The sequence below is a fragment of the Anoplopoma fimbria genome, chromosome 12 (assembly GCF_027596085.1).
Source record: "Anoplopoma fimbria isolate UVic2021 breed Golden Eagle Sablefish chromosome 12, Afim_UVic_2022, whole genome shotgun sequence".
NCBI classification, from domain to species: domain Eukaryota; kingdom Metazoa; phylum Chordata; class Actinopteri; order Perciformes; family Anoplopomatidae; genus Anoplopoma; species Anoplopoma fimbria.
In genome coordinates this window covers 12,750,833-12,776,304 of record NC_072460.1, presented here as the reverse complement: position 1 = coordinate 12,776,304, position 25,472 = coordinate 12,750,833, and the positions used below count along the sequence as shown (strand labels likewise).

General features: G+C 40.3%; 3 protein-coding genes across 14 annotated transcripts in view; all 3 read right to left on the bottom strand.

Annotated features, from left to right (window-relative positions):
- The window catches only part of huwe1 (HECT, UBA and WWE domain containing E3 ubiquitin protein ligase 1), a 44,289-nt gene extending 37,083 nt beyond the window's left edge, over positions 1-7,206 (bottom strand). For 6 of the 11 annotated variants that reach the window (XM_054608390.1, XM_054608383.1, XM_054608392.1 and 3 more), the window contains exons 1-4: positions 7,098-7,206; positions 5,313-5,378; positions 999-1,049; positions 756-825 (exon numbers count right to left, since the gene is read on the bottom strand). In XM_054608390.1, coding sequence (XP_054464365.1) covers positions 756-800 — 45 coding nt within the window. In that variant the 5' untranslated portion in view covers positions 801-825; positions 999-1,049; positions 5,313-5,378; positions 7,098-7,206. Of the gene's footprint in view, positions 1-755; positions 826-998; positions 1,050-2,016; positions 2,042-2,430; positions 2,527-5,312; positions 5,379-6,705; positions 7,016-7,097 lie in introns of those variants that run through there. The other 5 variants (XM_054608385.1, XM_054608384.1, XM_054608388.1 and 2 more) reach the window with 5 other exon arrangements.
- Positions 7,207-7,814: 608 nt separating this feature from the next.
- Positions 7,815-17,338, bottom strand: phf8 (PHD finger protein 8). 2 transcript variants are annotated; one of them, XM_054609404.1, is made up of 22 exons: positions 17,054-17,338; positions 16,168-16,472; positions 15,871-15,956; positions 15,634-15,760; positions 15,267-15,427; positions 14,998-15,139; positions 14,573-14,759; positions 14,285-14,447; positions 14,074-14,161; positions 13,466-13,572; positions 13,282-13,373; positions 12,394-12,483; positions 11,984-12,265; positions 11,789-11,871; positions 11,523-11,692; positions 11,352-11,437; positions 11,020-11,141; positions 10,381-10,712; positions 10,163-10,258; positions 9,963-10,072; positions 9,517-9,877; positions 7,815-9,424 (listed from the first exon to the last, which is right to left on the bottom strand). In XM_054609404.1, the coding sequence occupies exons 2-22, from the start codon at positions 16,263-16,265 to the stop codon at positions 9,336-9,338; spliced, it is 3,072 nt and encodes a 1,023-aa protein (XP_054465379.1). In that variant the 5' UTR covers positions 16,266-16,472; positions 17,054-17,338; the 3' UTR covers positions 7,815-9,335. The 2 variants fall into 2 exon arrangements, with proteins under 2 accessions (XP_054465379.1, XP_054465380.1); XM_054609405.1 differs by having other exon boundaries at positions 17,166-17,338.
- A 1,088-nt stretch (positions 17,339-18,426) lies between these two features.
- The window catches only part of si:dkey-151g10.3 (serine/threonine-protein kinase WNK2), a 29,652-nt gene continuing 22,606 nt past the window's right edge, over positions 18,427-25,472 (bottom strand). The window contains exons 18-24 of the mRNA XM_054608687.1: positions 25,129-25,375; positions 23,293-23,378; positions 22,859-23,196; positions 22,356-22,591; positions 22,181-22,276; positions 21,934-22,097; positions 18,427-21,609 (exon numbers count right to left, since the gene is read on the bottom strand). Of these exons, the coding sequence (XP_054464662.1) occupies positions 21,040-21,609; positions 21,934-22,097; positions 22,181-22,276; positions 22,356-22,591; positions 22,859-23,196; positions 23,293-23,378; positions 25,129-25,375 (1,737 nt within the window). The 3' untranslated portion in view covers positions 18,427-21,039. The remainder of the gene's footprint in view (positions 21,610-21,933; positions 22,098-22,180; positions 22,277-22,355; positions 22,592-22,858; positions 23,197-23,292; positions 23,379-25,128; positions 25,376-25,472) is intronic.

Below are 25,472 nucleotides of genomic sequence, written 5' to 3'. Positions count from 1 at the left end.
CACTGTATAGATCTTGAATGCAGCATAATGCAAGTCAATGCAACCTCTGTTAACGATAGCCATTAATCTCTGATATAAGCAGGACGGCGCTAGGGAGAGACCCTGTGCTGTCGGCAGACATTCATTGCGATTACTCTTGGCAGCATGTATGGGAATGAATTACAATATATTAAGTGTATGATTAAATTATTTGTTCCAATGTTTTTAAGGTGGTTCAACCACCTTATTTTGGACTTTTAGTTGTGAAAAACAGCAAACTTTAATTCCTTTTGACTCGTGTTGAGGAACCTTCACAACGATAACATCTTGTGTTTTTGGCTGTGACGTTACTGTCTGGACCACTCTGTGCTGACTTTAAACTATCATGCAGCAGCTGGACATATTTGTAAATGTTACCAGCAAAAAAATTTAAACAATCAGCTAGTAGCAGATCATAGCTGAGCTGAAAACCAGAAATTTAAATCAGCAGCCAATCGATTGGTGAATCTCTAGTTATTAGTGCTCTAATATCTAATATCTCATGAAGAGATGAAGTTGCCAGGCTTCTACTGCTGTTAATACAAATATCAAACCTCCAACACATAGTATGCAACGCCTTTTACTAAGCTCTCCTGTTGTATAGAAAATCCTTTGGATTATTCCCCCACTATGGTTTCCGATCACATTTGGTCATAGTAAAGCTCAGCTTGGGTATCCCAACTCTATTAAAATAATGGTGGAGTTAGTAAACCCAAGTAAGCTTGAAGCATACTCACAGCTTCCGTAGGAGTTTTCTTTAACTTGCTTCTGTCGACCTTCATTGTCGATAATCTCTATTTGTTGCTCCTGTTGGTAAATTTCCATGTACATCAGAAAACATCATGTGATGCTGAACTTCATTTCATTATTTGTAAATAATCCAAATATTTATTTATAAATCAAATAATTCTAAAAACAATGAGACATTCAGATTAAGAGTTTATAACTCCACATGTGTACACAACGTAAAATGTACTTACAGAGAATAAATTTGGCAATACCCACTCAACAGCATGTTCCAGTCACGTTATCTGTAAAATGATGTAAAAAAAGATCAAACTATTAACAATGTCACACATACCACATTACAACCCCAATTTTAAATGAATGTACAATAGTTTAAAAGATTCAATCTCAAGAAAGGATCATCTCTTTCTGTGCATTTGTTTGTTAGATATTTATTCACACACCCAAACAGAAGTCAGTTAATTTCAATCAATCATTTTTTACAAAGCACTCAACTAATAAGCAAGAGGCGTGGATATGGGTATTTCCTTTAACAAATATGTTGCAGATCACAAATGACTGATTAGTAATAATAATAATAATACATTTACAATAGTTAATTAAAATGTGATGATACAAAACTCGATTAAGGTATCAAGGTCTGAACATCACAAAGCAGACAGACAGATCAATAGCTAGTGGCTAACTAGCTACATACCACACAAAGTTAATTAAACCAGGCTGGGCCCTACTTAACGTGTCTGACGTTTCTTGCATTTTACTCTGATTCAAGTGGTATCTCAGTAAAACAGATGTATGCTGCTTTCCCAACATCAACTCAAGTGACTGGACGCTGACCGGTTTAAGTTACAGCTACCGAGCTACCGTCACCGCGGCTAACAGCGCGACGTTATTTACCAACTGTTAACAAGTCACTGCGCACACGCGAGGCTGTAGCTACGAGTCACCGACGACATCGGCCTGCTCGGTGACCGGCTGTCAGGTCGTCTGGCGAAACAAGACATCGCGACGCTCACCGTCACGCAGTGTTTGGTCCGTACACACGGAGTCCCCGCTAGCCTGTTAGCACGCTAGCCCGTTAGCCTGCTAGCTGCGAGCTACCGGTGACGTTAGCAAACGATCCTTTTTCCAAATACTTCAAAGCGTTTGAGAACCACACAACTCAGCCAAATCTCAAACAAGTCACGTGTGTAAGAAACGTCAAGCATGTAAAACGTAACACAAAAATAAACAACAAGCAATGTTAGCCACCTGAGCCCGAGCTGTCAACCCAGATCTCATAACCCCGCCACGCTGTCCGGACCCGGCTCTGGACTAATCGAGGTCGGGGCTGCGGAGGCCGCGATGGAAACCCGCAATCCTCACTCCCGCCCCGTCCCGAGTGAAACGAGCCCGTGAGCACCGACAGTGATCCGCGGCAGCCCGACGGCCTCGTGTCGAGTACGTGGAGCCGGTAGCGTGACTGTGTTACGGCTCCCACCCGGGATCCTCGGGGGCTAGACAGCCGTAGCACGCGTTAGCCAGACAGCCAGCTAGCTAGCGTTAGTAGACTAGCAGGCAGAAACGCATAATAACGCGCTGAATCACGGCCGGAAGGGTCTACCGTGACACGGAGAGGTTTGTTTTCAGCTCAGCGTTCATGCAGATTGACTACCGGCTACATACTCTATGGAGAAGTGTGTTCATCCGTCAGTTTCATGATCCGCGCTAGTTTCCACAGGACGGAGGCTCGAGCTGCTGGCACAGTCATCATGACTCTGGGTAGTGTGCAAAAAGTGAATAACGCTCCGGTTGGGAATGAGTGGCCACTGTTTATCGATGCAGTGCATGTTCATTTAAGCCAATCGACCCTATGTGTAAAGCAGCACTTTAATATCCTATGCGATGCTTAACATTTAAGATTAACACAGGTCTCCAAATGACAGCATCCGCAGCAAACGACCAAAAACACTAGAATAATGATTAATATGACTACATAGTCGTTACAATTATTTTCATCTAATGCTATCAGGTGCACAGCTGTCAAACACACATGCATTTCTGATTGTAGCACTGAAACAACGCATCACCACAGCTGCAGTATAGGTGCATAAATATTAAAGAGCATATTGACTAAAGCAGCAGCACATTTGGTTATGACTAAACCAGAAAAACAATGAAGCAAGGAAGAAAGTCATCAGTTATCAAGTGATTGATTCATTATTCTTCAGCCAGCCTAATTAATCTACATCAGTATACAAGAGCAATGTCTAGTCATCTTCACTGTTTTATGCAATTAAGTCTTTTTTTGACATAAATATATTTTTTTAGGACAATTGAATCAGTAGTGTTATTACAAAAGCATTGTCATTTTAAGTCTTAAGTCAATGCATTATTACTAATGACAAAAGCAATGTTTGTTACTAGTGTACTGAAACAACAAACTGTTATTGAATTGGCTACTGAACCTGTTATGAAACTAAAACAAATGTTAAAGAAAAACAAGCGCAATATTGGAATATGAGCGCATTTATTGTTCATATTGCCTCTAAAATTTAAATCTAGGATGAAATACATATACAAAGTTGTTTGATGTTTTATATTCCAAGAACTAACGTTAACATTAGTTGACATTATGATGGTGGAAAAGTTTCAATTAATTCATATTAACCTGTAAGCTTTATTATTACTGTTGTAAATGCCATCAAATGTCAGACAATTTCCAAAACAGTACCTGCTTTGCAGTATAACTTGTGATAACTGTATTCACACTTGGGTGTTGAAAGCTGAGGAATGTAAAGAAAGCTTTTCTCTCAATTTTAAAAAATCTGGCAGTAATGTTATTAGTGTTATTAGTTAGTATCAAGTCATACACCAGGGAAATACAATCGGTTTCAATTCTGCTTCCAGGTGGCTATCCGCTCATGTTGACTCTGAAGTAAAGAGCAATTCGATTGTTAAGTGAGCTGCACCGCTCATGGACCAATGGGTACTTTTCAAACATGGTGTTTCGCTTCCTATCAATGTAACATGTGTCCTCGATTCTCTTTTTCCTTGTGTCTTCGGTGGGTACTTTTCAAAACGCTAGCATGTGTCCTTTCCTTTCCTTGTGTCTTATTCACAAAATACAAGAGATGCGAGCAGAGAAGGTGAGAAAGAAAGAGGCGAGGAGTAGAGGCATTGAGCCTTTAACAAAATGACATCCTTGCCTCAGAGCCATCATTTAAAGGAGACGTCAATTAAATAGGATGTGTGGCACAGCTGCATCATCTGTCCATTATTTTGTTGCTGCTGTATTTTATGATCTCTATCAGATAAGTATAACTGTAGTCATGAAAACCTAAATATTTACTATTAATTCAATTGGCAATGTTTGAGTATGTATGTGTATATGTATGCATGCATGCATGTATGTATGTATGCATGCATGCATGCATGCATACATACATAGCTAACTAGCTATATGAAAGCATGAAATACAGCAAATTTGAATGTCGTTATTGATATAATGATCTTACTTCAGCAGCTGTTTGCATTCGTAAAAATCACGTCATGATTATAACAGTTGAATTGGATGTAGCATATATTCAAGATAAAAACATAAGTAACATCAAGGTGAAATGTCACTGAGGAACGCGGTTGGAAAGGTGCATAAACGAGGCGCCACAGAATTGGCTAAAGGGCAGGAAGTTTGATTGCCCATTTGATCATCTTAAATAACTGCAACCTATGAATACAGTTACATTTGTAGTGTCCTGCCTGGGTTGAGATTATTCCAGCTGTGTCACACCTCTTTTACTTGCCAAAAAGACTTCCATAAAGATTAGACCGGTGTTTCCTTGCTCTCAGCTCCTCTAGAAGCCTCCTCTGTCCTTGTCTCTTCAAGGGGCATTTAATGGATTTGAAGATCCTCCATGATTGCCGACAGAACAATATCCACCAGGAAACGAGGACACGAGGAAGCATAAGTTATCATATTGAAAAGCACCCATTGAGCTGCGGTGTGCCTGGTGAGGACGACTTGCTGAAGTTCCAACTCTACACAGAGCGATGTTCACCCGTTTATTTGAAGTGTATTAATACTGAACGTGTTGCATGTCTAGATTGCACCAGATTTGACAAAAGCCCTCTCTAGGGTCCCCAGCAATACACCCAAGAAGTGTGAAGTAGATTGGATGAGTGGTTCTTAAGATATTCGAAAGGACATACAGACAGACAAAGATTCCTTGCTTTTTAGTTAGATATAATACAAAAGATGGCACGCCACTTAATGAAACTCTTCTATAATATATCAAGTATAATTTCAAAAACGAAAATGCTTTGTCCCTGAGAAGCTACACAATCCTTCATTTTTATTATTAAGAAATGTGAAGAACTTACTTAGTATGCCAAACAAAATAATTGATATACCTTATTCCACTGCCACTTCCGATGTGGAAATAGTAGTAGTTTACTTATTTTGTAGGCGGGTAAATGCTTGGAAGCAAATAACTGCATCCCTGGTTTATATCCACGTGTTTTATCTGAACAGCTTTAGTCAGTATAGTAAATAAGCTAGCAGTACATACCAGAAACAGCTTCGGTTCAATGGATCCACCATTCTCATCCTTGGCTTGCTTTTCAGTTTCTTATAACTATCCAAAAACACATAAACACTCAAATCAGATATGAAAGAAGATTCAGGCAGCTTGATCATTGGCAATTTTACTGACAGGGGGAAGTAGAGTTCTATTAAAACTGCACAATGTTGTCTGGTCATCAGTTACATACTCTTTAACAATTGTTTATCCTGATGTTCAAATTAATACCTGAAACTCTATTTTAACTGATGAGCTCTTTCTGCCACTGACCCAATACAGACTTGCTTTTGCTTTGCCTGTACATGCCATAGTTAGGATGGATAAGATAAAACGAATTGTAATATTCGGCATGTATCATTTTAAATAACCGCCCACTTCATTAGATACAACACGCTGTAATAAAATACCCTGAAGAAGTCTGACATGTCAAAACGCTGGTAGATTTGTAAATCATTTTTTTGCATCTTGGCTATGAGCATGCAACTGTATTTTTTCAAACCTATAATTAAAAATCACAAGACATGTAGTATGACTATGTGAAATTCAACTAAGGTGCCCCAAATTTGGAGTTTACGCTCGTACTTTTTCCAGACAAAACATTTACAGGTCTACTTTTCAGCTGCCTAAGCGTCAGTGTGCCAGCTACCAGGTACAGGTATGAATGAATAAACTCAGCCCTAGTTTGCAGAATAAATCAATAAGAATGCAGCATTCTTAGCAACAAGTCCACCACTCCTGTTGTCATGTCATCACTATGGACACTCATTCAGATGATGACAAAGACCAAAGAAAAGGGGATGCTGAGATTTTCACTTTACCAAGTTTCCTTTCAAATCATGTGGTCTGTGAACTGAAAGGCATCACAACGTGCTTTCAAAGAAAAACAACTATGATCTGCGTTTGTAAGCCTATTGTGCGATGCTTCCCTAATCCCTTAATTCACTTTACGACACCTCCCTGATTAATTAACGTTACATCCACAAACAACAGGGCTGCAGTAACGTGCATACCGACGCTGTGGACCTGCTCATCTGTTTCATGAAACACAGTGACGTTAATGGCCTTGGGTAGTAGCTCAGTGCGAGTACCATTAGCCCACTACAACACACACTACAACACACACTACTACACTCACTCCCGAGTAAGCAAACGTCAGGTTGGTTGTAACCGTGAAAGCAGCTGCCCAACGTTACGCAGTTAAGTCAGTGGTTGCGTAAACGTTAGCAAAGTTACCAGCTAACGCTAGCTAGGTGCCGTTAGCTAACAGCTAGCAGCTAGCAGCCCAGGCTAGCGTCCGTTCGTTCGGCTCTAACGGCTAACGCTCGCGCTAGCAGATTACGAAAAGTCCATTCTGGAACCCAACACACGTTTAAACTCTCACCGGTGAACGCGTCATCACTGCCGAGGGCCGGGAGTAGACACTGAAGGGGTAACGCGTTGACTTGAAGCGGCACAGAGATGCACATACCCACACACAGTCATCACGAGTATGTAGATGTGCGTGTGGCGTGTATGTTTGCGGGTTTCGCGCGAGCTAACTAGCTAGCAGCGAGAGCTCCGCACAATGCTCCATCAGTGGGATCATGGCTAAATTAAAAATGGCGGTTTACAGAGCAGAGGATCCGTAGTTTAGCCGTGAAATACTCTCGTTTTAGGGTCTCGGATCGGAGTGACGGTGGTAAAACATCGACTGCAGTTTTTAAGGAAAATAAAGGTATGCCACTAGTTAGCCAAAACCCATGGCAACACCATGAAATTATTATTTCTGCTTACCTCGAATGCGTGTTACATTTGCTTCTCCATCTTGCACTAGAGTGGTAGGGCAATTTGGATCTCGCGAGAATACCTGCTGCTGCGTTTACTCAGGGCACTCCCTTGTAAACCAGTGGGTCTTCGTCTGAAAGAGGGCACACGGCCTTATTAACTTGTTTGTCCAGCATCAACCTTCTGATTAGATGTGTACACGAAAGCACACAGCAGAGTTCTCCAAGATTTATGAAAAATATATTTTAATTCAGTTGAATATAAAAATGTATTAAAACTCACTGACAATTAAGAAATAAAGACTGGGCAATTGTATAACAAATGCATGTAACCCCTGATTGGACTGGGAAAGTTGAGTAATGGAATTTTTTTTTTTGATGTGAAAGTATTTGTACAATAGTTCGTACAACAACAAAAAGACAGAAAAACTGTAGGCGCCACTAATTCAAGTACAATCTAAAGTGTCTTAACTATATTATATTGTAATTTCATGAGAAAGAAAATCATTAAGTGTTGATGTGTTTAATACAACACAATATTACTTGTGTCTTAATGACAACTTTCCAATATATTCCAATAATTACATTAATCCCACTTGTGGGTGACTCCAATGAAAACAGAGATCTCCAGTAGATTGAAGCATAGTAAACTGAAAACCATGCATTTGTGTACCGCAAATCAAACTTTGGTGATTTGGCAGTCCTAAAATAAAATCAACCAAAAAAATTAATTTTGCCCAATGTATATTTTATCTTTTCCAGGTTGTATTTAAACATATCATGTTTAACACACAGTACACACCAACACAAGAGTGAATATCAACAATAGTTAAAAAAAAAATAATACATGGATGCTAGAAGACAAGGGCATTTTTTTCCAGAACATGTACACTATTACACTGACAGGACAACATGACAAACTAAGCAGCAAGACAATTACTGCGTACAAATATAAAAAAAAAAAAAAAAAAAAAATCAGATATTTCCAAATAGAGCAATGTATCATGTACAAGTTATGTTAAGAAAGATTTCAAAGTTTTTGAACTATAAAAGAACTTAAATTACAACATATATTTACATATCAACTTGTGTCCTGCGCCTTCAAAATGTTCTCACACAGTTAAATCTACACTTCTGCTGACGTTTTTAGAACCAGTGCAATCCCTGGAAATATCTAGATCTGGCCCAAGACTGCTACCAAAACTTGGGGCACAAATTATGGCAGGAAACTAGTTTCTTCATCACATACAACTTTTCTACTCTTCCAATGTAGCTATATAAATTACAAATATTACAAATATTTACAATGACAACAAACTGTAAAAAAAAAAATCTAACAAAGCAATTGATACAATTTTTGTACAGGTATTGAGTGGTTGAAAATAATAAAAGTAGGGAACAAGACGATGAAGTGGTAAAACATACCATATTCAACAAGCTGAGAGATGGCAAAAGGATGCCTTGTTAAAATAAATATGATCACAATAAATAGAACTGTGTGATGTTACTCTTGGCATCAGTTGAGCACTTTGACCTTTGTGTATATAGCTACAAATTATGGAGGAAAATGAGTTGTACAAACATCATCTTATACCTGTGGAAATTTGGGTGCTGCTGACCATTTGCATACACAGAATTTTTGCACCACTGCTTATTTTGTGTCAAGATTGGGATTCTGTAATCAGCATACAAGAAAAGTGTTTTGAGAAATAAAGAAAGACAACTCAAGACAACTGCAAGACAACTGCAAGACTGTGTGTTAAATACAGACATTACATTTTACCTGACTAGAAAATGTGTTGTTTTTCCTTCCCTTTTTGAAATGTATGATGGAGAGTATAACGTCTTTCTATAAGTAGAACCACCTAAATATGCCTAAATAAAATAAACAATTGGGTTTTGTAAATTTAACATGCTAGTTTAATCCATGTCCACCTACATTTTGAGATGTGCGTCACATTTTCCAATTGCCAATGTCAAATGGTTTGTGATCACAAAGAAGTAACTACCATTTGTTTAAAGTCACACATATGCCTCTGAAATACCATTTTAGAAGATATGGATAAATGGGCAGAGTAAATGGTGTAGGACAAGAGATCGTGAGGTTCAATAACAGCTGAAAACAGTTAACACATTTATATAGAGTACAAAATATAAATCACTATCTCTATTTCCTTAAGACCTACTTTCACAAAAGCTTTTTTCTTCATTCCCACTTTTAAGTTTTCAGCCATTCTTCCAACATCTCTCACAAGAGAAGTTTGCCGTTACGATGAATTTTCAGAATTTTTCCAAGTCTCTGTTTTGCAGTTGCAAGTCCTTTCTTTGGACGTTTCCCTAAATTAAAAGTGAAAGGGGAAAATACATGAGAAAATATGCCATCACAGAGATATGAAATTATGCCGTCAATGCTTTACATGAATGCTTACCTTGACCGACTCCTGTTGTGCCTTGGCTGGCTAATCCTGCAGGGGATGTAGCAGAGTGAGAGCTGCTGTTCTGTGGAGAAAGTGAAGGTCGGCGTGAAGTGAGGAATACACCAGGGGCCATGGCTCCACTGCCTCTGGGGCCTCCAGGGCCAAAGGGTCCTGGCCCTGCAGTGTATTCATGGTCCAACAGACTAGCAGAGTAATAATCCATCCTCCTGTCTGGGCTGGAGTCTGCTGCAGTCTCTGGAGCAGGTGGTGGTGAGGGAGGGGCTGGCTCAGTCTGAACAGGGGGGGGAGGGGCTACAGGAGCCGGAGGACGCTGCTTTTTGGTGTACTTCCTTTTTGTGGGCTTTTGTTGCTCCTGGTTCATAATAAAAAAATAAATCAAACACATTATTTACTAGACACGTACTTCAAAGACCAATAAGCTTTGTGTCCCAACTCACTTGTTGTGCCAGCTTGGCAGCAGCTGCGGCAAGACCAGTTTCTACAGATGCGACTCGAGCCCCTTCCCTGGCTGGTCGATCCTGTTTAGGTAGCGTGGGCATCACCCTGGCTATGAATGAAAATAAATTCTTAAGAAATCAACTCTCAGAGAGCTAGAAAGCATTTTGTTCTGTCTTGCCAACATGTTAAAGCCAGGTACCTTTGGGGCTCCAAGGTGTGTCATCCCAGTTTTTCTTCCGCTTCATCCTTGCCTTGTTAGCACGGTCCTCCTCGTCAGACTCCAAGGACGGGTAAACTAAAACAAAAAAATGATTACCATGATTACACATTAGTTTGACAAGTAAAAACTTTAGTATTCTGTCGATCATTGATTTGTACAGCAGCAGGTTTTAGTCATTGAATGTATTGCTCGCTCACCATAGTCTGAATCTTTAAAACAGGTTCCCAGAGTCTCTTGCTCGTCTGGACTGTCGTCTTCACTAAGGTGACGGACTGGCCGTTTAATTGGCCGTTTGCCAGGGCGCTGGATTACAGGTTTCTTCTCAGGAGTCCTTGTCTTTTTGACCCCTCCAGTCACCCATACAGCCTTGCCACCCTTTTCCTTGACCACCCCTAATCCCTCTGTCAGGCCTCCAGAAATGGATAGGGGAGATGAAGAGGAGGAAGATGAGGACGAGGAAGGGGGGTTGGCCATGGACAGCATACCCTGTATGGCATCACGAGTACTTGGAGAGGCTGGGGCTTCCTCACTGAGAGAAGGACAGAGTTGAACAATCACTCAGCATCTCTAAAATTACCTCCTAAACTTAGCATAGTGACAGAGCCATTGCAAATATGTGAACTGTGCAAGCTTCAAATGTTATTGGATTCTTGCAACAACACAGCAAGACATTTATTACAACTTGTATTCTTTTGCTCTAGTTGCAGGTATCAAAAGCTAAGGAAGTGCGTTTCAAATAAATAGCATCAAACACCAAGGAACTTCTCAAATACCATCACAAACTCTTCCTGAATTTGACCGTTCAATAAATACAACAATAAAAGAATCACTCTAACCTGAGCGATGCAGAGTCCAAGCCTGCAACTTGCTTGCTGGCCTTCAATAAGTCCAGAATGCCCCCCGCGCCACCCTTTACTCCGTGGGCGGCTAGTGCGTCTTCATCCGTCGTGTAATCCTCCTGAAGCCACATGCATAAACATGCTATTGTTAGTTTTGATTCACAGTTACAGATTCTTTCCAGCTGTATCCAGCCATGGCATTTGTGAAGTAAGTCTTTTTTTGTTGTCTTTGAGAGTGACTGATTTGCTGATACTGGCTACTACAGCTTAAAGATGGCATTCACAACTGGCTCCAAAAAATCTGATTGGTGTATACATAAAAATCTCACCTCAATGTCAAAGTCTACCTCTCCTGGCTCCCTGATGCGATTGGGGTCAGAGCAGGGTTTGGCTCTCGGCAACTTCCTTGGAAGACCTGATAGCCCATTTCAACACAGCTAGGTTACAGTCAACATTCATTTAAGCGTTCATAAAACTCTTGATTAAAGTCAAATTCTTACCACTTATTTTCTTTCTCTTGTTCGGTCCTGCAGGCTTGCGTCGTGGAGGAGGGGTCTCGTCTATCTGCAGCTCATCCTCGGACTCAAAGTCAGACGGACTGGATCCCTCCATGGCGAGATGTTTGAACTTTCCTGCCCTTCCCGCACCATTACTGCTGCGGTCCTTCTTACTAAAACCAATGGATCAGCAGGTAAGAACCAAAACCTTAGAAGACCATAAGATCACAAAAGTAATAAAAAACACACCAAATTGCTGCAAAGCTTACCCTTTGAGCTTTCCATTTGTAAGCACAAGTTTGAGTTTGCTTTTATTTATCTTCCTTTCAAACCCATCTAAAGGCAACTCAAGCTGGAAAGACAGATACCAATTGTAAGAAAATATGAAGATGAAACATTCAAACTAAAATAAAATGCTGGATAAGCATTCCCGTTGCCATCACGAATGGCTGCAAATTTCGTACCTTGTTCTTGTTTTTGGACTTGCCATGTTGACTTTTTTTGAGTGTATGTTTGGTCTGGATCTCAATGAGGTCAAGTTCTCCTGCTTCTGCCTTAAGGAGCCCCTTCTGACTCTTCTTCTTGGTTACTGGGGGCCCGAGACCCCCCATCACCTCCTTGGGCTTGGTTCCTTTCTTTTTTCCAGGGGGGCGTCCTGAATTCTGAGAGGTGGTCAGAGGAGCTTTAGGAAGTGGCGAACCAGGAAACTGAGGTCCACTGCGGCCAATGTTTTGCTGGAAGATGTCCTATCGAGAGAGAGTACTGTCTAGTGAGTGAAAACTCAAAAGTAATAGTCGTATTACTTTAAACACATTCAGAAAAAAATCAAACCAAAGCTAAAAACATGCACACTTTTAATTATTCTACCACTTACCTCAACCAAGCGAATCTCCTTGGCCAGGTCCTTCACTAGTAACTGAGTATTGATGGTTTCTGGAATCTCCACTTCATGATCTGCTAAAGCCTGAGGGTAGGAATACATCAATCAGTCATTATACACAATATTTTGCAGTTACATCTAATATTATGTTACACAAAATAATCACTATCATTCTCATATCCGTTTCCAGAAGCTACGGCCAGCAGCCAGTTAGCCAAGCAAAAATACTGGAAACAAGAAACAGGCTGTGTGGCTCGGAGAAATGTTACCATCATCTCCCTACCAACCCTTCCAAAGCTCACTAATTAACACATTATAGCTTGATTGTGTAAAATGAAAAAACATCATTTTATGACGGGTTATATGCCAGATTATTTCTAAGCCATGACCAGCATCAACCTGGGGTCTCTGCTGATTGCCTGGTAACTGCTCAGTGTCAACAAACAGTCAGACAGGTAACTCCCTTTAAAACCGTAACCTATCATTTCTATACTCTTTTAACAAACAAATTAGTGAGCTTTAGAGGTTTTTGTAGGAATTAATTGTGCTAAACTAACCTAACCTGCTGCTAGCTGTAGCTTCATATTTAACAGACAGATATGAGCGTGGTAATAATGTTCTTATTCTTAGCAAGAAAGTGAATAAACGTTTTACCAAAATAGCATAATGTTACAATTCAATGTTGCCTTTTGAGATGAAAAATGTGCATTACCCCTTTTTCAAATCTAATACTTTTATGTTAAAACTTCTACTAAAGTTTTAAACATAAAACTTTCTAACCTATTTCAAAATTAGCTATGGAGGAAAATAAACTGAATCAAAGAGTGAAGAGAGGAAAAAGTCAGATACAAAAGGGAAAAGATAAGAAACAATTTTGCAAACCTCTTTACGGGTCCAGGTGCGGAAGGCATTGTTCAAGGCCTTAGCTCCGTGAACCAGGTACGTGGCAGGATGTCTGCGGTTTTCTCTCAAACCTGTGGGACAGAATAGCACATGATTAATAATATCAAAATGACATACAGTAAAAACAGGCATGGATATTATGAAATGAATTTAACTCCCTCACCTCTGAAGGTATCAAGAAGGTGCTTTCCAACATACCAGCACACAGTCTCAAAGTTGGGAAAACTGAACAGGTCTGCTGTGCTCAGTCTCTTCTCTATTTCATATGCCCTAAAAATGATAACACAGCACAGGGAAAGTCAGACATTAGTGGTTATTGCCAAAAACTTGCCGTACCTCTGTAGAGATGTGAACAGAAATGAATAGCAATAGCCTTAGGAACTAGAAGAGAGGAACAACAGCTGTTCAGGGCTAAAAGTTTCTCTGGAGCACTGATGTTGGAGTTTGTCTGAAGAGTCATAAAGATCAGGCAAATTACAGTATATCGTAGGGGCCTGTGGGAGATAACCACAGAAAGGCAATCGTCTGTCATCGATGAAGCAGGGATCTGCCAAGTGGGTTTTTTCCTGGTTAAATTTCTGCGTTTAGTGTGTGACTGCATTGAAACAATTAGCAAGTAAAATTAGGTTTCTGTTTCATTTCTCACCCCGCCCTCTCTTTTTCTTGCTCTTATAGACTCGTGAGAATGTAAACAATAAAATAACATTTTAGTCAAAAGACGGCCATAATAAGGTCACATGGACTTGGCATGGCACTTGGAGGAAAACTCACCGCAACTGCATGTCAATGTTGAGACTATGCAAAAAGTTTCCTCCGAAGGCCAGGCAGTCCACTGGAGTCAGCACAGCATGAATCCACCCTGGAAGAAAAACAAATGACAAAAGTGTAAACATTATTTGATTTAGACTTGTTTGACAATCACAACTATGCTAGAACCCTTTTCAGGTATCCAACAAAAACAAACAGAAGCATTACGGCTCACCTGTTGGAATGAACAAGGTGTTTCCTTGTTTGAGAGAGCACTTGTAACACATATCAACTTGGTCTCCAAAGAACATCTCATTCTGGTTAGATGAGGAACTCCACCGCTCAAAAAGTGCCAAGTTGGCTGCAGTGGGGGAAATTAGGTAGAAGATTTTCTCGCCCTGAATAGACAAAGAGAGACAAGCTCTTAAAAAAAACCAATTCCTTTAAAAAAAGAGAGATACATGTTTTGCAATCAGTGTCACTGAAACTTCCAAAACAGGACTGAAATAATGTTCCTTCTCACCCTCAGGACATGGTACCATACTGAGGTGCCTCCAAAGTCAATGTGGAAGTCTGTGTAGCTGTCCTTCACTCCCATTAGGCAGTACTTCTGCACATTGGGGCGTTCAAACACAGACTCTTCCGGCCAGAGGTTTTCCACCCAGGAAAGTTTCCTCACAATCTTTGGAGTCTCCACCAGGTTTGAGAGCCTTAAAACGAGTCAAGCAACTATCTTTAGTCTTCAAAACATAACTTCAACCCAACTCTAACCTGCAACAACACAACCTCACTTAAAACAATGAATTTGCATTTATTTTGTTTTTCAGAGCAATTGTTGCTCGAGTAAAATGTTTACTTCTCCATCTATTGAGAAGTAAACATTTTACTCGAGCAACAAGACAATGCACGATAATGGGAAACTGAAGGGTCGGTAAAATCTTTGTATACCTGGTCTCAGAGAACTCCAGGCTGATGACATTGAGCACTTTTTCTCTGTTGGGGCTGTTGTAGTATTCAGCAAAGTCTCCCAACCGCATCTTCAGGTCACATTGGCGAGAAACATCAATCACGTCAATCTGTTTGTCTGAACCTGCAATTAGAACCAAACAAAAAGTTTGAGAAAACAAATTTGAATGTCCCTTATACACATTAGCCTTAAAATCTTAACATAAATCAGTGCAGATATATGAATTTTGATTAAAAAGTATAATCTTTACCGATGTAATGCTCCACATCGCTGACGCCGAATGATGCTGGAGGAAGGGTCATGCCTAAGCCATCACGCCTCAGCACCATGACAGGAACACTGAATGAATGCTCTTCCAGGAACTCAACTGTCAGCTGGGCCCCAGACGGCTTTAGCAAGACTTCATCCGCACTGTCATAGAACACAAACAGACATATGCACAAGTTTTGATTGTGATCACAGGTAGATAATATTCAAAACAGAGTGCCCAACAATTATGTTCCAGATCGGCATAGGCTCTACAACGGACATAAGAGCAGAAACAGTCGAAGGTTGGGCAGTAAAAAACATAAATAAAAAATATATATTTAAACTTTTGACCTTTGCAGAAAACTAACCCAGGGAAGTTGCGGCTGCGTAGCTCCCTAACAAACTGAGGGCTGCCTGTCTTCACAGGCCGACTTGGATCTCTTGCTCCAGCAGCACCACCATCTATCTGCTTATTGCCCCCGCGGCGTTTGCGCACTAAGAAAAGGAGAGGCAGAGAAAACAAATTAACACCTGTTTTTATGTTAAAGTAAACCAGTAAGATCATAACAATGTAAGAAATATATATTTAAGGATTGGTAACTTACTGACTGATGGCCCATGGGTGACTTGACAGTTGGGGCAGTGATAGAGGTCAATCTCAGCTGCTTTGTCCTCCTCCACTCCAACACAGCTACACAGAAAACACTCTTATATCAAACAGAACGTGTAGAAATGATAGCTGAATGAACTGTGGTGGGTCGAACACCGACTATACCCACAGGAAACATACAACTTAGACAACAGATATAACCACATCATAATTCACTCAACATAATATTTGAACCTCATTGCACAGTGACCACAATATGATCACTGCAGTGTGTAATCTGAAAATGACCTACCTTCCATGGAACCAGTCTTGACAAATGTCACACTCGATCATGAAGCGTGTCACATCATATGGCAGCCGACACAAGCAGTAGACTGGCACCGATGCCATATTGAGTGAGTATGTGGGGGAATGAGCTTTAAACTAATGTCAAAATGTAAATCAGGTGGTGGGGGGGGGGGGGGGGACTATTCAACAAACTAAATATGTATATTAATAATGTAACGTTTGCAAGGGTAATGTTATGGTTATTGTATTTGAATTCACTTCCAGATTCCCGTTACTGATACACATGTCCACCGGGATTCACCTGGAAACCTGTTGAAATAAAACAAAAAAAGTTAAAAATAAAATGTTAGTAGCTCGCCATAAGACACGTGAATAACGCAACTAAGTTACATTCATAGCTCATTGATCCATAATGTTAATACTGAGAGACATAACAGCTGCTCTTGTCACCTGAGACCCAACTCAGTCAACTTAACAGCCGTTTGGTTGGTGTAACAATCATCATAAGAGTATCACTATTTCACATTCCTTAAATAACGAAACCTAACAAGAGTTCTACTTCATTACTTGATTTTGATCATAAACATGTTGCTTCTCCTCACTGGGGCTAGTTGTTAACAGCAGGCCACCGTCCCGTTAGCTCACTGTTTGTAAACACGCTATCAAAGCACTAGCTAATGTGTTTAGCATGTAGGCTAACGTTAGCTACACAAGCTACCAATGTAGTGAAGCTAACCGACTGTGAATATTATTATATTAATATCGGTGCAATTCATTTAGCTTTTAAACGTGAAGGAACCGCTGCACAAACCCAACACAGATGAAACATTTAAGCCAAACAAAGAGGAGTCGTTTGTTTTCTTCATCGATATTTAACGCTAGCAACTCACCAAAACCTAGCTGCGGCAGGCCGAGCGCACACACGCCGCTGTAATCCCTACGCAAGCTCGGGGCTGGCTGCGGCCTTATTATGCAACGTAAACTATAAACAATTTGATTTACCACATTTTTGTTTATGAATTCCGTAATGCCCAAATAAAGAGGCCAGGTCCAGAAGTTTACACTTGACCAGAAAACTAAAATATGAGGCAACCAAAACGAGCACAATAACTACAAAATAACGGCGAATTGAACTACATCAACGCCATTTCAAAGGCTGTAGCGTCAGACGGTCGTTCGTCGCTGTCTGCTATTGAAAGAACAATAAAGTTGCAGACAGTCAAACGTGGAGTTGCATTCAGGAAAAAAAAACCGTTGCGCAGCGTTAATGCGGCAACAAAGTTTCAGAAACATTTCAAAAAGGCCATAGTGTTACCATAGTGTTTAAGATAAGATAAGATCATCCTTTATTAGTCCCGCAGCGGGGAAATGTGCAGGATTACAGCAGCATAGGGTAAAGTGCACACAAGAGACATAGTAAAAGAAGACAAGATAAAAATAAAATGAAATATAAACAAGTATTATAAATAAGGAATAAAAAACAGTTTGCAGGTTTTTGTAGGTTTGTAGGTTTCAGTAACCTACAAACATGTTTTATTAATAATAATTATGTTAAACAAATACTTGTCAGTAAATGTGCAAGTACATTCATAAATTCAACAATTTCACATGATCTTCACTTTAATTTTGATCCCACGATTCAGTATGGAAACTTTGAAGGTGTCAGTCAAGACACTTTGAACTGTCAATTGGGAAACGCTTTAGAAGTAGTTTAATGTACCAGACTTTTACATTAATTAGAAATATATATTTTGTTTTTGTAATTAATGAATTCATGTTTTTCCTTATCACTCAGTTGGTCCTCCTGTGTTTTTGCACGTTACTATTTAACTTTAAATCACATTTACCTTAATAAATACATACCATTTTTTCAGATTTGAAAATGAATGGAATGTTTAATGACTGCTTATCCTTCAAACTGATCTTGTGATGAAGTCTGCTGTACCACCTGATTGCAGTGTTGGGATGTGGCATATGGGACATCACACACCACAGATGATTGTTTTTTGGCGTACGACTCCTGCTTTGGACGTTTTACGGCTGTCTCCATCTTGCTGTGGTGAGGATGAACAGTGACCACGACGGAAAGAAGTCCTGGACTTTGTCATTATTCCTGACAATGTCTTATACACATTCATTTTTACTACTGTATTTGGAATTTTGTCAAATAATCCAAACTAAACCTCAAACCTCCACATGAAGACATTACGGTGTGTAGGAGTACCTAGTTTTGCCAAGCTAAACGTAAATAATCCACACACCATTTTACTTTGATGTTTAACATCATTTATTTTGATTAGTTACAAAACATAAATAAAATCAACAGTTGAATTAGTTGCAATTTACAGAGGCTAAATCACCAGCAACATACTTAATTTTTTAGAGGTTTCTCTGCCCAAATGTCCATTTATCATTGGTTCTCAGTCATGCCATCGTGGGACTCCCCAGTATTTTGTTATATTAATTTGTGAGTGAATTAAATCCGACCTGCAGCCTAATAGGAAAACTCATGTAAGTATGTTATGTATCTTTCAGGTTGTCATGGTTCAAAACTGGAATAAGATGTCAAAAATGACCAAAACGTCTCATAATATATTCTTATATGACCCTGGCCTGTCAGGACTCAGAGAGGTATATCAAGATAGGGAAGTCCCATGTAAACACGGATGAAAACCAGTGTTCTAGTTTCAAAGAACCTCAGATTTATAATAATGTGAACACAATATTACAATTTGTACAACCCCATTTCAAAATACAAAAATAATCTTTATCTTGTAGATAACATTTTGGTAACACTTCAAGGACAAAGCCAGCTCCACATCATGAATCATGATTATTAGGCTGTAGCTTGCAGTCAACATGTTAGTATCAGACATGACAGCACAGTATCTCACCTTCACTAATTATGAACTACATCTCTGTGACAATGTGGAAAATCTTTGTTATATTCTAGATTATGCAGTTTCTGAATAACCGTACCCTTTAGCACAAACTCCTCCTCCCTAACCATTCATGTTTTAAATGTCTCTGACTCACATGTAGCAGTCTTCAACTACCAGAACGATCTGGGTTTTTTTTTTCAGTGTCACACAGTCTTTCTATCATTAATAAAACACAAATGCTGCTTTGTCTACAGGCTACCTATTATGTCAAAGAGTGTATTAACGCCTGACTGTTGTTGGTCAAATGTGTGTTTGGATAATCGCACTGATGACCAAATAAAATGTGCAGTAATATATCCACTGCTGATATATTACTCTGTGTCTCTACATCTACAAATTAAGTGCTTAAGAATAGAGAAATGGGACATTTCTGACTTGAGTAAACCTTTTGCAATGTGCTTAAAGCACAATTATGGCCCACAGTTATGCATTCAAACTGACAGCCTTATGGTCAAAGACTAAATAGTTTACAATTGAAACAAGGAATTTGTCCAGTGCCAAATAAAGTTGGCAAATAGGCAAGAGAGGATCTGAAAACAGTGTTGGACATCAAGCTTACATCCATTATACGGACTAACCTCTCACTTGTTGTGTTTCTTGACGAAACAAGCCCAAAACATTGGCAGGGTAAACATTTTAGTTTGGGTAAAGAGACGTTTGAGAGGCCGCTTTGAATAAAAGCGACTATCACAAAGCTTTGTCACACCGAAAAAATATACACTCACACACCCACAAAAAATGCAGTCATTTTAAAAAGGCAATATGGGTATAACCCATATGGTCTCCCCAGACAATAATGGCAATACTTGGCAGTTTTTTTCTTTTTCATCTTCTTCCTCAGTATGACACTGTGATATACTTTGATATGCAGAGCCCGAACAGCAAGCGAAAATATCAAATGTATTGAAAGACAATTTACTCATGACTGACAAATTCTCAGTAGGCTGCAAATACTAAATATGAGATTCATCAATATACAGCAAGTTCAAGCTGTGTGCAGTCTGGCAAGTCAAGTTAGTCATGAGGTCATGCAGTCTTGGGCTGAGTGTACCCAAGTATCCACAGAACACAGATGAAATATTTCATATCAGTAATTTATCTGAATTTTATCACATCACTCACTGTGTTACGAGTGCAAAACAAATTAATAAAAATGAAGCACATGCTGAACAACACTGCAACAGTGTGTTTGGTTGCTTTTTGCAATGACTGTAACCAGAACTTTGCCTTTCTCTACTAACATGCTGTGGGTTATTCATTGTCCACTGAAACGCCCTGTGCTGTAGGCCTAGAGTTTCATGAAATGGTTATGAGAAGATCTTCTATATGTCTGGTTTTCATCAATGTGCTTTTACAAAAATATTTTATGCCTTACAGACAAATCCATACAATACATGCTGATCAATTTAGATGACCATTACTAATTGCACTTTTTAAATTGATAGTCCTTTTACTGTAAGCATTGACAAATTAAACACACTGTCAAATATTTTGTCCTTATTGTCTCTGCTTAGGGAGAGTTCAGGTCCAACTGTCTCGGTTTGAAAACAAAAACATGAAGGTTAATTTCCATAAAGGGACAAAAGGGATATGTACTCGGATACTCAATAAACACTCACGCACATAAACACACACACACACACTCATTCATTTAAGAATTTATACATCTCAACACCCAAACATATCATGATTCATAAACCCCAGCCGCTGTGTTCCATGTTACCCCCACTGTCTGTACATACTATAATCTATCGTCTCTCACATTCACTCCCCATCTCATCATAAAGTACACTGGAATCCATATATTCATTGCAGACTCAACTCCCTCATTCATACACAGAACAAGCACTCCAAAGGGATCTGCTTTACATCCTGATCCACTTAGTGTTTCCATCTTTTGCACCTTCATATTGACCTTACTCTTTACCTTGGTTTTACTTCTGTCCCAGAGGAAGAGTAGAGGTTTGGGGTGTTGGGTGAATTTTGGCACTGGAAGGTAGAGCAGCAGTAGAGCAAGAGGAGGAAGAGGTTGAAGAAGAAGAACAGGAACAAAATGCCCCCCCAGCAGCAGCCGTGCTATCTGTAGGTGCAGTGGTGCCACTGCCATGCAGCAGAGACGTGGCCGTGGACACCGGAGATGTGGGCATTTGGGAAGGCAGCAGCGGTTGGCCTTGAGGTTGTAAATGGGGCAGCTGGGTGACGGGTTGTGTCTGTGATAGTGACTGGGACTGAACGGGAGGTTGCACCTGGGGCTGCGGGACCTGCTGGATTTGGGACTGCTGATAGGTCATCTGCTGGAGGGGGAGAGACTGATGGAGGTGTAAACTTTGCTGCATCTGTGGAACTTGAGCCATGTGCGTTTGCGGTGGGGCCCCCGGAGAGTGCAGGTTGGACAGGCTTCCTCCGCCTGTGTATTGGGAAGGGGCTGCCACAGGCAAGCTGGTAGGGGTCGGAGGTGCCGCGGGGTTCAGTGGTGCAACTGAAAACCAACCTGGTGGAGCCACCTGTATGGAATATAGTAAAAGTAATGAGGGAATATTACTGCACAAACATCATTTGTTTGTACTGTTGGCTCTTGGAACAAACGTATGTATATTTCTGCCTTTTCTGCCCAAAATGATTTCGCTACTCCACATTAGAACCAACTAAATGCTGTCTGGCTTCCTTTAATACTATTTGATGATATACACATCTTTTATAATAAAGAGCCAGTGATTTTTAAAAGCACAACCTTATCCACAGCATTTATGAAAAAACATCATCAATCCCTCCGACTGTATGTTAAAGGTTATTTCCTATTAAAGCACATGTATATTATGTAGTCCTACCTCAGCCGGCTGGCTCCAGCCTCCCAACTCCTGCACCTGCTGAATCTGCTTAATTTGATTCAGCGAAGGCTTGGGCAGAGCGGGGCCCACCGCGTCCTTCGTCCAATTATCAACCAGCTTGTGCAGTTCATCTGTGAATGTGCTTTTTCTAAGAGGACTGTGATCTGTGGAGAAATGAGGGCACCTTTCATACCACTGATTATCACTAAATCCTGTGTTGTCCTGATATATTTTTGACCAACTGTACCTCTTTTAGCAGGCAGTGAAGTGCAGTGCTCTGGGCTGCAGTATAGAAGCAGTCTACTCTGTTCACCACCCGAGAAACTACTTGACTGCTGAATCCCTAGACGGGAGATACAATAAACATTCAAATAGAAAGCAAGCAACAGAAGAAGAGAAAGTGAAAGAGAAAGAATTTGTACCAGAGTGTGTAACTCCGTTGTTATCCATGTGAGAGTGAGGCCGGGGCCGGAGTTTCATTTTGGCAGGCCTGGGCCTTCGAGGAGAGAGGAGAGGAGGTCCCGTGGGAAGAGGAGTCATTCGGGACAGAGAGACAGGCAGACTCTGCCGCTGGTCTTTGAGGGAACGCAGCTGTCTGTACAGCTCCTGCAGCTCTCGGTTCTGCTGGGACTGAAGGGATACCACTTCTTTGATGTGCCTGCAGAGGAGGAGACGCAAAACACGGAGCAGCAGGTGGTGAAAGGTTCAGTAAAATCAGGAACTGAAAATGAAGATGGACAAAAATTATAACAATGAATATGCAAAACCAAAAAAGGTTAAGAGAGGTAAAGAGTTAAAACATTCCTTACGAAGGCAAGACACAACAATCAATGGAGACAAGATAAAGAAAATGTAATAAATGAAGAGACAAATATTTTGTGAACTCTGAAATAACTATGTTAAATCTTTCCCTTCGCTGACTTACTTCTCTCTGAGCTTGTGTAGTTCTTTTCTGAGGTCTTCATCCTCCATCTCACACTCATCGTCATCATCGCTGCTGCCCAGGGGTGAGTGGCTGTGTCCGTGACCTCGAGGCAGGTGAGCCATTGCTGGGGTCCTCTTACTTTCATCTTTCTCGCTGTCCTTTGCCCGAGATCTCCTTCTCTCCCTCTCCAAAACAGGAGACACAGGGGAGCTGTCAGTATGCCTGTCCTCTTTCTTAGTCTCAGCCTGGGTTACAGAGAAGCGGCCCACTTTCCTGTGAGAGCTAACGTGGCCTGATGGCGCAGCCTTCGGGGGAGAGGACTGGGTCACTGGAGTCACCTGATGGCAGAGGACACATTACGCTGCTTGTCCAGACTGCAATGACGGCTCAGACTAATTTAGTGGCAAAGATAAAATAGGTACTATGGCGCCTACCTGAAATCGTCCTTTGCGTGAATGAGGTGGATTTGGCGGTGGTGCCTCCTTCTCCTCTCTAAGTGTCTGACTGCTGGAACTTCCGTCTGATAAAGAGACAGAAATGAAAAACAAAAAAAAGGGGAGACAAGGACCCAAAGACAGGAACACAGAGACATGGGTATAAAGAGCACATAAATGACAAGGTAGACACACACAAAAGCAACAGACACAGAAAAATGTACATGACAGAGACAAATACAGATGCACATGGAGACGTGGGGCATGAACAAAAAGGCACAGTGTTAAAAATCACTCATTAATGTCACACATTATCAACTTCTGACTTAAATGACTTGCGTGCAGGTCTATGAAATGTGTCATCATATGTTGAGTTCTTATAAGTATTTTTTCGAAATTATAAACAACAAATTTAAGAATTAATGTTTTTTGTGGATGTAAAAAAATAATCATGCTTTAGAGAAATGTGTAATGGGCGTGTGGGAGGGGTGGTAAATGCTTGTTTCATTAAAAACTAAATTATAGTGGGTCATTAAATTAAAAGAAAACACATCGTGAAATGGCAGTTGAATGTTTACAACACAGTACCCCCACCCACCCACACATCCACTCTCTCATTCTCACCATATTCCCACTCATATACCAGACAACAAAGACCAGTATCACATTGAGATCTGTGCTCAGATCCACAGTGATACTGTTCAGTGTGTTTGATATTTGGGATTACTATATTAGCAAAGTGTATACATGGATAATCACTGCATAATTTAAAACCAACATATATAAATATGCAGACTGATATAGGTGTTACTTACAGATAACGATCCATTATTAGTCACTTGTGTAGAACAAAACATGTGTGCTCATGCAGGTGAACGTGTAGCAAAGGATGTAAGGTTCAGCTATAAATATTAAACATAGAAACACAGATACATGCAAGATGGCTTGAAAACTTTAACAGTGTGTATCTTAGCTGTATGAAAAGCTTACCCATGCACAACAGTAACTCATAATCCCTAATGTGCAGAATATATATTAGATATGAGGACTTTCATCATAATCTCAATACATTTTACAGATAATTCAAATGAGAACGTAATCTTCATGAATGCATCTACTACAACTATAGGATAAAGTAGAGTCTCATGGAGCAATGCTATTCTGTAGTAGCTGCCACAGAGAGCGTAGACATATTCTGAACTGATTACATAATACCAGTTTAGCAATTTAGCATCTATCTTATTTGTGATATGAAGTGAGTTTCATGGTGCTGTCTACACTGAGCCGTGGAGGTGAGATGGTTGCTGCTGGCTGTGCTTATGGACTTGGGGCAAAAAGGGGGGTGACATATGGAGGGTATGTAACGGTCCGAGGCACAGCTGGGCTTTACTCCAGAGCTCATCTGCACTGGGATGGGCATCAGATTTTTGATGCCAACCTCCTCCTACACTGAGCCAATCTTCAGCCCTCGTCTACACTCCTCTGTTCTCGCCCCAGGGTGAGCAACCCATGCAAAAGGAAAGATTGCCAAGAAATTTAAATAAAGTAAAGAAGAATTCAGAAAAAGAAAATAAGAAAACAAAACAATAATGTATGTAGTGATGTAAACACTTACATTGCATGAACAATATTGTCACATTACAATAAACAAAAAAAAGCAAGATTCTTTAGCTGTAAACATTAACATCCTTAAACATTAACAGATATTAATTCCTGGTGGTTAAGAATGTTATTTTACTATGTTAAAACTAGTACTAGATATTAGAATTAGATTTAAGTCCATGCCCCAACAACCCATTCTCTCTCTCTCGCTCTCGATCCCTAAGAGGACGCTACCTTGCTGGACTCTGGGCTTCTTGAACAAGCTGGCGGAGTGGCGCAGTTTGCATGCCCAGTTTTTGAATTTGCGAGTCCAGGATTTCTTGCTAACAGGATTTCTGATACTAGGACATGTCAGGTTTAGGCCAAAATATCCACCTCCTGCATTGTGCTTCTGGTGTCCATGCCGGAGGGGGATCGGGTGCTGATTGGGGGGCCACGATGCGTCTCCAGTGGTACTGGTGTCAGAGTGTGGGGGTACAGCCTAGAACAGTTCAGAAAATTAATAGTGGCTGCATGGAGTTGTTCAAAACGGAGAGACACACAAACATTTAACCTCAACAAATATATCAGACCGCTTC